Here is an 11,679-nt window from a genome sequence, read left to right as displayed (position 1 = left end):
TGTAGTTATAAGAAATTACATTTTCATATTGTATAAACTATTCGCTGTACCGCGTGTCCTAGGCTACGGAAAGCATTTTTCACAAATTCCGTAGCAGCAAGGGACAATTTGTGCTAAACATCGCGTGTCGCAATGGATACTGCAAAACTTTTCCATCAATGCAGATTGTTCGTTGCAATTTTTCCTGCTATAATAACTGATTGCTACATCATTCCAAGGGAAAAATGACGAAAGACATCACACGTTCTACGCTACATGCCGAAAAAAAACTCTGAATACCCGATCAACGTAAAATCCAAATTTTTTTGTACCGATATCTGCCTACACAGACTGAGATCTAATGGTATGGTAACAACGCGCGCCATTACTCTCCACGCCATTATTGCCGCGCCATTTTTACGCTACCGAATATTCACGAGATACGTCAAATCTAGACCGTATTTCCTTATCAAAAGGTACAATAGATCACTCGGCGGTCTTTTAGCGTTTAAAATTCACGTTGCAAGTTGTAAAAAACATTTCCGCCTCTATCGTCGCTTCTGACATTTGCGTTATTCGACGAGTACGAGCAACCACAGACGTGTCACATGGGTACGCACTTTGTGAAAACGACAACCAAATACTATAATCACTGTCCAATATGTTTAAATACTCTAAATCGCACAAAATCCGCTTCAGGCGCATTAGACGCGCCCCTCGGACGCGCTTATACCCCTATCCACCGCCAACCACCGTACCCCATACAATCAACTGTTCCTAAACCTAATCGGCCTAATGAACTGTACGCACCAGTGATCAGAGTTTAGGGATTTAAAACGTGTAGAAGAACTTATTATCTATCACCGATAGTTTCGCTCATCCTTTGTCACGAACGGTCAAGTCCCGCCAAAATCTATAAGCTCTTATATCCTAACTGCTTACGTGTCAAATGTGATAGAAATTGTCTTCCTAGGACAATTGAAAGCGAACTTCGTTGTACTGATCATAAACCTCATTTTCAGGAGTACATACTCCGATATCCGCCGTCGGTCATCGCAAATGTCCACTACATTCGCATGAATTTTATTCGACGTACGAGCAAAAAGTAGCGAAATTATTTTCACCGATACCTTATAGCTTGATTTATATCTTTTCTTTGGGAAACGAATATAAATTATTTCGTTTATTGTAACAATAAACATGATATTCTTTGAGTTGCGTTACAACTTTGTAGTCGAAGCATTTCAATCGGTAAGTTTAATAGATTTAGAGATAGTAATGACTACACTGTGAATTTTATACATTTAAAGGAAAATTGGGTAATTGAAATTTAAAGTAATGTAAAGATTGAAAGCAATTTGTAACGTCAATTTATTATGTTTCATTTATTAAGATAGCTACAGTTATGGAAGACAATTCTTATTTTGCGTAAAAGTCCGCAGCTTAGTATTAAGAATTACAATTAGGACGAAGAATAATTTACCGCGTAGCGTACCTGGTTTCATACAGTGAATATCTCAAAACAAACATCGCATTGTCAATGAATACCGACGAATTCTCAAAGTTTAAATCATAATGTTCTTCACTTGGAGCTGCACAAATGTACCTTACAAGTGTGTGCATTACTTTTGGAACGGCAACCTATGAAAAGTAATAGTCACCAAACAATATTAGAGAATCGTCCTCGGTTTCCTTCCAATGGTGCCTCGCTCACAAATGTCTTGAATTTAGGTACATTTTTGCTGCAACTTGAGTCCCCCTTTGTTTATTACAGAAGGAACAGTGCGTCACGGCTTACTATTTACAAGATAGAAATTTATGATATCTGAAAAACAAGAACTAATTCGCAGCAAACGAAGTCGAAGTTTTCTAATACTATAGGTGTACAATAATTTGCACAGGTTCAAATTTCTAAAGTAGTGTACACTTTCGCAAGGTTCAAGTCCCCTTAGGCCCCCATTAGGTTTGCGCTAACAGTCCCTGTTCACGTTATATTTGAGAATAGTAGCACAATTACGTGGTAAGTTATAAAATTACTTAGGATACTATGATCGAACGACATAATATTATAATAAATTCTGGGGTAACAGAGAAAGGAAACACGTCGGCCACAAGGGGTTAATGTCTTGCGAGGGATGACATATGTCGAATAGGGGCAAAACCACCATCCCTGATCTCGACGATGTCTTTTACACCAATAGTTAATAATATCATAACGAATTTGAGGTAAATGAGAGGAAACACTTGGGATTGAAAAGGGCAAACACGAGATGTTCGTACCTAAAGTATAATGTCAGATGGAAAGTGACATACGTTCGGTAAGGGTGAATCGTTGGCAGCCGAGGAACTTTTAAAGCACTGAGGATATTTTCCTCAGAGAGTTAGATTATGTATTGAAGTCTTAATTAACCCCCATAGCATAGTTTGACGAGTTCGACTCGTGTTTTAAGTTTTTATTAACAATCTGTTAAGTATAAATGTTACTCAGCTTTCTTTTTTTTTTTTAATAGGAACAAAATTCTGTTCTCTTGTCATATACATTCAAGTATTCAAGATAATGTAGATGCATAATTAGTATTTTTCTTTTTCTTTCAAAAAATTATTATAATCGAAACAATTATAATCGTTGTGTAACTGTCAAGATAATAATACAAGTAGTTAACGAAAAAATTGAACAACATATCCTAAATTGTTATGCGCACGGTTATGTTGCACATTTGCAACGTTAAAAATAATATTATACCGAAGTATAATTACAGTTGCTGAAATTATAGAAATGTTTACGTCAGGAAATTTTTGACAGACTTGTTTATTCAAGCATATGTTATAAAAAGAGTATTATTATTCTTATTATAACAAGAGTTTATAACGAAGATTGAATAAATCCAGTCTTTATCATTGTTATAAAACGCGTAATTAGTCACATTTAAGGCTTGACAGATCAACGCCTACGTTTTCTTTCAGAACCACACTGTTTAGCACTTCCTCGTCCTTAATAATTCCCTTCGGAACAAGACAATTCTTGCTTCTTAAATGTCTACATTTTCTTTCATTTCCACACATCCATAACAGAAGAATAACATTTATATTTAGTAAACCCTGCATGAGATCGTTGCCCTAATGTGAGGGGTTAAAAATTAATTATATGATTTCTGTCTCTTACATTTAATTTAGAACATTTCTCTTCGATTTCTGCCTTATATTATTAACTTAGATAATGTTTATTTTATTTCTGCTTTTGACAATTAACTCAGAACATTTCTCTTCGATCACTGTTTCTTACCATTGACTTAGAAAATTTTTATTTTGCATAATATGCGACGATCCATTGTTCGCTTGCGAAGATAACATAGACTGATTGTCGAACCGATTTCTTCTTGTTCCAGGAGAACAGCGCCGTTCAAGATAGTGTCGAAGGGGAGGCATCGTTCACGGTACGTGCGTAGCCGCTTGCGTGCGTGCATGGAAAAGAAAGACGATCGCAGGATCCCGAGGTACGCAGGAGCACGCGGCGGAGCAAGGTGGCTCCGCTAACGGCACGAGCGGCGGTGAAAAAATGTCGAGCGCCGCGGACAGTCCCGATGGGATGGCTTTGCAGTCGCACTACTCCCTACGATGGAACAATCATCAGACCCACATACTACAGGCTTTCGAGGCGCTGCTGCACGCCGAGATACTCGTCGACGTGACCCTGGTATGCGCCGAGACCAGCCTCAGGGCGCACAAGGTTGTCCTTAGTGCCTGCAGGTACGAAACGATCGTGATCTTTTCTTGTTTGTCCATCGCGTTCTCTCCCCATTATCGAGAAGCTGGTCCTATCCGATGCACGAGATTGATGGCTCCTGTGTTTTCTTTTCTGTGTTTCTCTGTGTTTCTCCGTATGTTTTACGAAACGACACGTACCTGTCTGTCAACCAATGACCGACGCGTTACCGATACGGCTACCGTGTTTCCCCTATCTCTAAAGAGTTCGCAGCGTTGGATGTAGGATAGGCCACTGCAAGGCCACTTCATTTTTGCATGAAATAGATTACACGTTCTTGTTTATACTTGTTCTATAAATTTCATTATTGTAACTTCAAATCATGGTTTCTGACTCAACGCTCGCGAAGGAACATTTAGTATCACGAGTAACATTAAAGGGTTAACTTCCAAATTTGCACACGTTTTTCTCGGATCTGATGCATGTCATCGAAGCCTTACTTACATATAACAATGTAATTATTTTGGATTATCTATTATTTTAATCGGAACAAAAGCTTGACTGAAAACTTGCGATCCAGAAACGCAGCAATATTATAAATCGGTATTCAGTCCAATTTTTATTAATTAAATTACATTCATTAATAACTCTTGCCACTACTAATTTATAGCCAACATGTTAAATAGTCGGTTAATTTCTTTTAAAACATATTAAATCGTGTTCTAACTTTAACACAGATTAAGGAAGTCTTAACACTAAAAGTAATGATCCGTCAGAGTAACTGGATCGTCTCTTCTTGCAAAAGTTACAGAAGTGCTATGCGTATTTAGATATTTTGTATTCCATCATCCGATATTGCCTCTAACAAATCGAAACGATCATAAATCGGTTTGAGCAAGGCACGAGGAATGTGGTAGCTGCGGTTTAACTGGAAAAACGGCCATTATCAGGAATTAGAAAGAAATTTTGTTCCATTGTGGTAACGTCAAACTACACATAGCAAAAACGGTACAAGAAAAAATTGCATGTTACAATTAGGAATATATATCGCGCTACCGTATTTTCTCATGCATCAATCACCGCTAAATACATGCTCCGATCATTGAAACATCCTTTGACTGATAAAAAGCCGGATAATATCGGCGATAATTTAAAAGATTAACGCATAGAAACACGCATAGAAAAATAATATTGAAATGATATCACGCCGAATCATTTAGTTTCTTCATCATATGCAAGCGACGTGAATAATATTTTTCTTTCATTTACTGTGGTTTCACGTTCAAGATTATGTCATTTTCGGAATTTTTAAGTATCTAAAAACTTTTATATACATATTACATCAACAGATGTGAGTAGTTTTACTCAATTATTTCTGAAACTTCTTTTTTTTCTAAGACAATTTTGAAATGAGATTAATTCATTACGCGTGCTGCCTTGTAGGCAAGAAATCTAGTTTCTGTTTAAGACTTAATTGGTTGTGGATATTTTACGCGTTTCTGTCTCAGAAAATTTTTGTTTCGCATGTTATGGAAGTTGCTTGTGTTAAAATCAGTATATCATCTCTGGCAAAATATATCGCATCATGTTTCATCTACCTGAAGTTGTATTTTTATCTGTTAAAATATCTTCCGTCTAATATGCAAAATATTGAGCCAATCATTTACATTGTTCTGTGTACACATAAAATATTGCTCGAATCTCACACTGTTCGAAAAGAGATTATTATATTTAACTCTGTGTGAATTTCTTTCGTTGACTCATCGACAGTATTCGGCTAATTGCTTCGTGAAAAAGATAGTAACATACAATACGCGTGTGAGAAAATGATCTTTGCTAGTTATTTTCAGGAGTAGATGTATTCAATAAGACAGCTATGATCGCAACTTTAAGGGTTAATAGTGGGTGGAAACATACTAATGTCAAATCGTATAACATTCGAAGAACGTGAGCCTGCGTATTTCTATTGTGTCAAATTTAGAAACAGATCAGCATCGCATCACGCTGCTCTTACATATTGTCACGCGTGGACGGATTTCATTCTTACGATTTCACGTGATTTCACATAATTTCGTGACGTGATATGTTTCTACGTTTAGTTGTTTCCACTGCCGACGGTTCTATATGTGCTCGTGTAAAAAATAAAAGCGAACGTATGAAAGCAAACGGTCAAAGGTGCTATCAATCCTCGATGTCGCAATAATATTGACAGAGACTACTGTCTTTTGCCTTCTCGAGCAACAGAATTAGACTGCATTTTTCCACACTTCTACAATTTCTGTAAACGTGATTTAACGCTTGCCACTTTGTTAGCGTCGCTGCGGAGACAAACCCTGTCGTTTAATAGTAACAATATCAATATTCGTTTTATTTACATGAAAATATAGAAGAACCGGTAGAACGAATCGAAGTAAATTAATGTCCAAATATTCTCCGCTATAAGAGTTGGAATATTGTGAATGCTATTTAGTAATATTTGTAACTGCGAAATGACGTGGAATAATTTTCGCGAGATTTGATAAAAATTGTTTGGCTTTTTATAATTTCACAACGGACAATATCCTCTGTGGATCTTTCTACATTGGGCACATTCGAATCGAATGTCTCATGTTTGAGTATTTGGGTTTTCTTACCAGCATTCGTGACGACGCACATGTGAATCATCACATTCGTCACGTATCGGTTTCAAAATAAATACATATGTCTCAACGTCCTAACATAGATTTCGTTGATTATATCGGAATATATAATTTGTTTGCAATTTCTATCGTTATTTCGCGAATTTGTCTCGGGTCTTGCGTTACATTCGAGAAATGAGCCGACGGGAATGCATTTACAGTAGATTCACGTTGACGACTATATTAGCACATATTTATATAAGGTCTTAAAATAATTTCTTTCCATTATATCTATTAAATGACTTGTACAGATTAAAATAAGCGTAAGTGTCGCATAGTGTCGGACGGAAGACAAACATTTTGTTTACGACTTTACAAAAATTGTTCACTATCTCTGCAACATTGTCATAGTTACATTAAAAATCTTTCTCTTCTTATCGCACCATTTTTATAACGAATACATACATGATTATATTGCATACCTGGTAACACTTCATTTTCTCTTTTTAATTCAATCAAGTGGAGCGTAACGATATGTTGCTACAAAAAAAAAATATTACGAGTCGCCTCTTTCTATTTTCTTAACACTCTCTAAATCGCCTTCTGCGAAATTTGTTTGTGGTTTACTGGTCAACTCTGTCGAGTACACGATGATAATGCTGCTCTTGCCACACGAAAGTCTTGTTTCGTGTAGAACTCCTGCTACCTGGCGATCCATAAGAGAACGCTAAGTCTTGCTTCAGCTTTTTGCACGCGGTTTCAGTCCGTAAAGCATGCTGTCCCTCTTTTGCCGACTCTAAGGTAGACAATAACTGGTCAGAAGAACATATACCGAGGACAACAAATAAATACCGTTTCCGTCCGTGTCTGGTTTAGGCCATTTCCATTTCCTTGAACTGTGACGGCATAACGATTGCGAATAAAATATCATCGCTGCACACGTTCCTCCGAACACAGCGAGACATGTTACAGTGACGTTAAAAGAAGAACGACTTGTACCTTTTAAGCAAGTTTAAAAGACCATAAATACACGCGTAGTTGGTACGACGTTCAAACTCTTTTAATCATCGTAAAGATTATATATATACTCGGTTCTTGCTGTAAGTAAGGGTTGCGTGTCTGATAATAGCGGAGTAAATCAAGCATAATTGTCTTATAAGAAGTAAAAGAACGGGGAAGGTTAGGGGGGGAGACGATAGTACGGAACGCGTACATGCATACTTAGGTACCGCTCCCATACTTTTTCGTTTCGTACAAAGTAACGGGCACAGTCGCGAGCACGCGCGCACAAATACGCGGACAGAAATATCAGGAAACAGTGCAGGTCGGACACGATTCCGTTGACAAATTGATGGCAAGAATTGCACGGTATTCCATGCTAACGAGAATTCCGTATTAAAACGATGCGTTTGTGTTTCCAGCCCGTTCTTCGAGAGGATATTCGCGGAACACCCCTGCAAGCACCCGGTGATCGTGTTGAAGGACTTCCCGGGCCACGAAGTTGCAGCGCTGATCGACTTTATGTACCGCGGCGAGGTGCGGGTCGGTCGCGAGGAGCTGCCCGGTTTGATGAGGGCCGCGGAGAGTCTGCAAGTGCGGGGATTGGCATCGTCGGAGCCAAGACTGGCGTCTCCGCCGGAAACGCCGACCGCCGATCTTCTTCTGGGCGAGCCGTCGACCCCCGAAGGCGCCAGGCACAGCACCCCGGAGGAGGACGACAACGCGTCGGAGAGCACGGCCCCGGCATCCACGCGAGAACCAATGGCGGCCGCGACGCCCACGATCTTTCATCCGGCGAGGGATCATCGCGACAGGTTACCGCACATGAGTCACTTGAATTTTGGGGTGCGCGAGCTACGGGAGAGCTGCGGATCGCCGATACCTCGTCGGAAACAGGCACGACCGCGGAGAAGATCCGGCGATTTGGTACCGCAGGATCTCAGCCGACCGCATCCGCCGGTTAGCCTGAGCCCACCGGCGAGCGGGCTGAACCTGAGCGGCAGTCAACAACAGTCACAGCATCACCAACACCATCAGCAGTCATCGATCTCGCAGAACCAGCAACACCAGCAGGAGGACATTGCGGAGAACCTCTCGATGAAGAGGTCATTGTCACCCAGCGGAACCGATCAGCACCACATGAAGGCGGAGAGCAGCGAAGCGGCGAGTAGTCCGAGAGGGTCGCCATTGACCGGCACGAGTCTTCTACACCCCGACGGTTCCCTCCAAGATATTCCGTCTGCGGCAGCAGCAGCGGCGGCGGCGGCTGCGGCAGGCCTGCCGGCAATGTCGGCGTTGTCGTTGACGCCGCCACATCATCACAGCGAGTACCTGACAAGTCTGGGCCAGCTGGCGGCCCAGTGGTTGCCAAATCATCCGCAGAGCCAACTGCCACCACCGCATCAGGGTCATCATCCGCGGGAAGGTAGTCCGCACGGACCGGGCAGGACGCACCCCTATCAGCAGTCCCAGCAACAGCAGCAGCAACAACAAGAATCGCCGCTGACACCGCGGCGTAGCTCCGTCACGTCGATGTTCCCATTGGACGGTGTGGCGTCTCTTGGCGGAGGACTGTTCCCTCACGCGGGTGCTCTCGACAGGGGAACCCTTTTAGCGGACCTCCACGACAGCTTTAAGCCGGAAACGCTGCACGGGCTGTTCGGCGCGGCAGGGCTCGGCGGTCATCATCCAGGAAAGAAGCCCAAGAAGCACAGGGGCGACGGCGACACGCCGCGCAGGTGGGGAGACCACGGCAGTCGGGGCTTGCCGGTGGGAAGACCGAAAGGTCAGCACAGCGCGCCCAGGGGCGGACCGCCGAGGTCGTGGACGAACGCGGAGCTGACGGAAGCGCTGCAGCATGTGTGGAATAAGAAGATGACGACGTCGCAAGCGAGCAGAATCTTCGGTATTCCGTACAACAGCCTTCTGATGTACGTGCGAGGTAAATACGGGAAGAGTCTGAAGCTCGAGCAGCTCCGAAGGGATTGCACGGGCGCGACGACGGGCGACGTCGTGATGAACTCGTTGAACAACAACGTCAAGACCGTCCAGCCGCCCACGCAAATGACCCACCCGCTCACCGGTCTACCACCTCATCCAGGCGACGACAGCGGATTTCCTCATCATTCGTTGCTAGGAGGTAACCTGCCGCAGGGTTTCTTTCCCGACTTTGCGGCCGCGGCGTTCCCCGTGCCAGTTAGTATGGTGCATTTGCTACCGCCGAGCGAACAGAAGGCCTTCGAACCAGCCGGGAACCCGGGTGGCGGCGGCGGTGGTGGTGGCGGAGGCGACCTTTCTACTTCGCGAAGTAGTCGAACACCGTCGCCGATCGATCATCATCACCACCATCATCACGAATCGTTGCAGCCGCAGCCACCCCAATCGGCGCCCGCGCTACTTCAACAAAACGGTTCGGATTAGGAACAAATGTCGCTTTACTCGTGATGATAAGTACGCGCGGTAATATTTATTATCCTTGTTCAAGGACCACGGACACGTCAGTGTCCGATCAACAACCATCCCGTTTAACGATCCCTCGACACGTACACACACACACGGGACACGTTACCCGTTCTCGCGTCAGCACGCGACCATCGTCGACGTACGCATCGGGTACACAACATACACGCGCTCGCGATTACACGCGGAACATGTACACACAGTACGCCGCACACTTACACGGAGAACACGTACACATCGATATACACATGGCCCCGATTTTTCCGCGAGATTGTTCTCTTTTTCACAAGACTGACTATCACCAATTACAGCTCCCGGGGTAAGTTCGACGGACGTTCCGCCCTGCTCAATCCACGCTTAAGCCACGCTGTCACTGCGTTTCACTTCCTTTTCTATGTTTCTTTCGATTTACTTTGTCTATCTTTCTCCGTCAGCAAAAATATTGACGTCGCCCCCTTTGTCCGTCGATCGCGAAACGCCAGACTCAGTCGAGCGTGCCGGCGAAATTCTCTCTCACGAGCGAGATCCGTCTCGTTTCCTTCGACCCGGTCTTCGTCTTCTTGGTTAAAATTAGTGGCCTATGCCCCCCCGGAGACAGCACGGGGCAAGAACAGGAGAGGTAAAACAATGAAAAGAGAAGGATGAAGTAGAAGAAGAAGAATAGGAAGAGGAAGAGTCATCACCGGTGTCTTTTCTGGTGCTCGTTCCCTATCACCGCTACTCGCCACCACCGCCGGTACCACCAGCCCACCCGATCCTCGCAACACCCCTTTCTACGCATTAAAAGTTGACGGAAAAAGAAAAACGGTACCACTCCGGCTAATAAGGATGCAACGAGGCGTTTCGAAGCGGAGATTTTCGCCGGCGGGCGAGACCACTCGTATCATCACTATAAATAGTTCCTGCTACAAGAGCGATTATACCAAATAGTACTGTAAAACGGCTGAGTAAATACGATGGCTGCTGTATGGAATAGCAATTGCTGGAAAATGCTCACACTCCGGTTTGCTTGAGATAGCGCGGACGAGCTCGCCGTGAAAGTGACGTACGATAGGGAGAAAGAGAGAGAGAGAGAGAGAGAGAGAGAAAGAGACGACGACGCGCTTTCTACTTCGAAGATCCTCGTGGCCTGTGATGTACATGAGGTAAGGATCGAAAGACTTGAACAATAGCGTTTAACTATATACAGATTGTTAAGATGACCTGTTCCATACACGCACCCGGAGGTAGCAAGGTGACTCGCGCGCACGCAGCCAAACGCTTCTAAACGATAGTTACCAGATTCTGACAATCATGCAGCATATATACGAACGTACACACCGATTTCTATTTACCCAGTGGCATTTCGTATTCGCGACAATTCTTGTTCACCGTGGAATACTCGTTATCACCCGACACCGTGTATCACCGTTACACCGCGCGAACCGTTGATTAAGTAAAACTCTCGCGGGATGATCCCTTGGCTGCCTCCGCGGACCGCGTTCAAACGAGCTTCCAGTTAAATATTATTTTATACGTTTCCCAACCACGTTGACCGAGGATATACATATTATACAGCTTACACCGATACAACCAAGCGCGCACGTCACTTTCCCGCGCGAGCCGTTCGCGGAGTCGTCGCCCGATTGGATTTCGACACCGATAGAACGCCCGCGAAAATACTTGCGAATTAATCTGCACTGATTCGTAGAACGACGTTACGATCGGGGAGAGGGGTTGGTGTGTTGCATTTTATAGTCATAGGGGATGAGTGCTCAACGGGGACTCGCCAAGATTCGTCGCGTGTTCTCGCGGCTATCGCTCCGGTTGGGATACGGTGTCCGGCGATCTAGTCGATCCCGGCACCGGCTTCCGGTGGGTCGGTGTAATTTTCTGGCACCGTTCCATCTGTAAATAATGTTTTCCGATCGTTGCAACAAC

General features: G+C 43.8%; 1 protein-coding gene across 1 annotated transcript; it reads left to right on the top strand.

The window, feature by feature from the left end:
- Positions 1-3,535: 3,535 nt before the first annotated feature.
- Lov (BTB/POZ domain-containing jim lovell protein) lies at positions 3,536-9,737 on the top strand. Its single transcript, XM_078197585.1, has 2 exons — positions 3,536-3,726; positions 7,722-9,737. The coding sequence occupies exons 1-2, from the start codon at positions 3,536-3,538 to the stop codon at positions 9,718-9,720; spliced, it is 2,190 nt and encodes a 729-aa protein (XP_078053711.1). The 3' UTR covers positions 9,721-9,737.
- The last annotated feature ends 1,942 nt before the right edge of the window (positions 9,738-11,679 follow it).

The sequence above is a fragment of the Augochlora pura genome, chromosome 3 (genome assembly GCF_028453695.1).
Source record: "Augochlora pura isolate Apur16 chromosome 3, APUR_v2.2.1, whole genome shotgun sequence".
Taxonomy (NCBI): domain Eukaryota; kingdom Metazoa; phylum Arthropoda; class Insecta; order Hymenoptera; family Halictidae; genus Augochlora; species Augochlora pura.
This window is presented reverse-complemented; position numbering and strand designations above follow the sequence as displayed.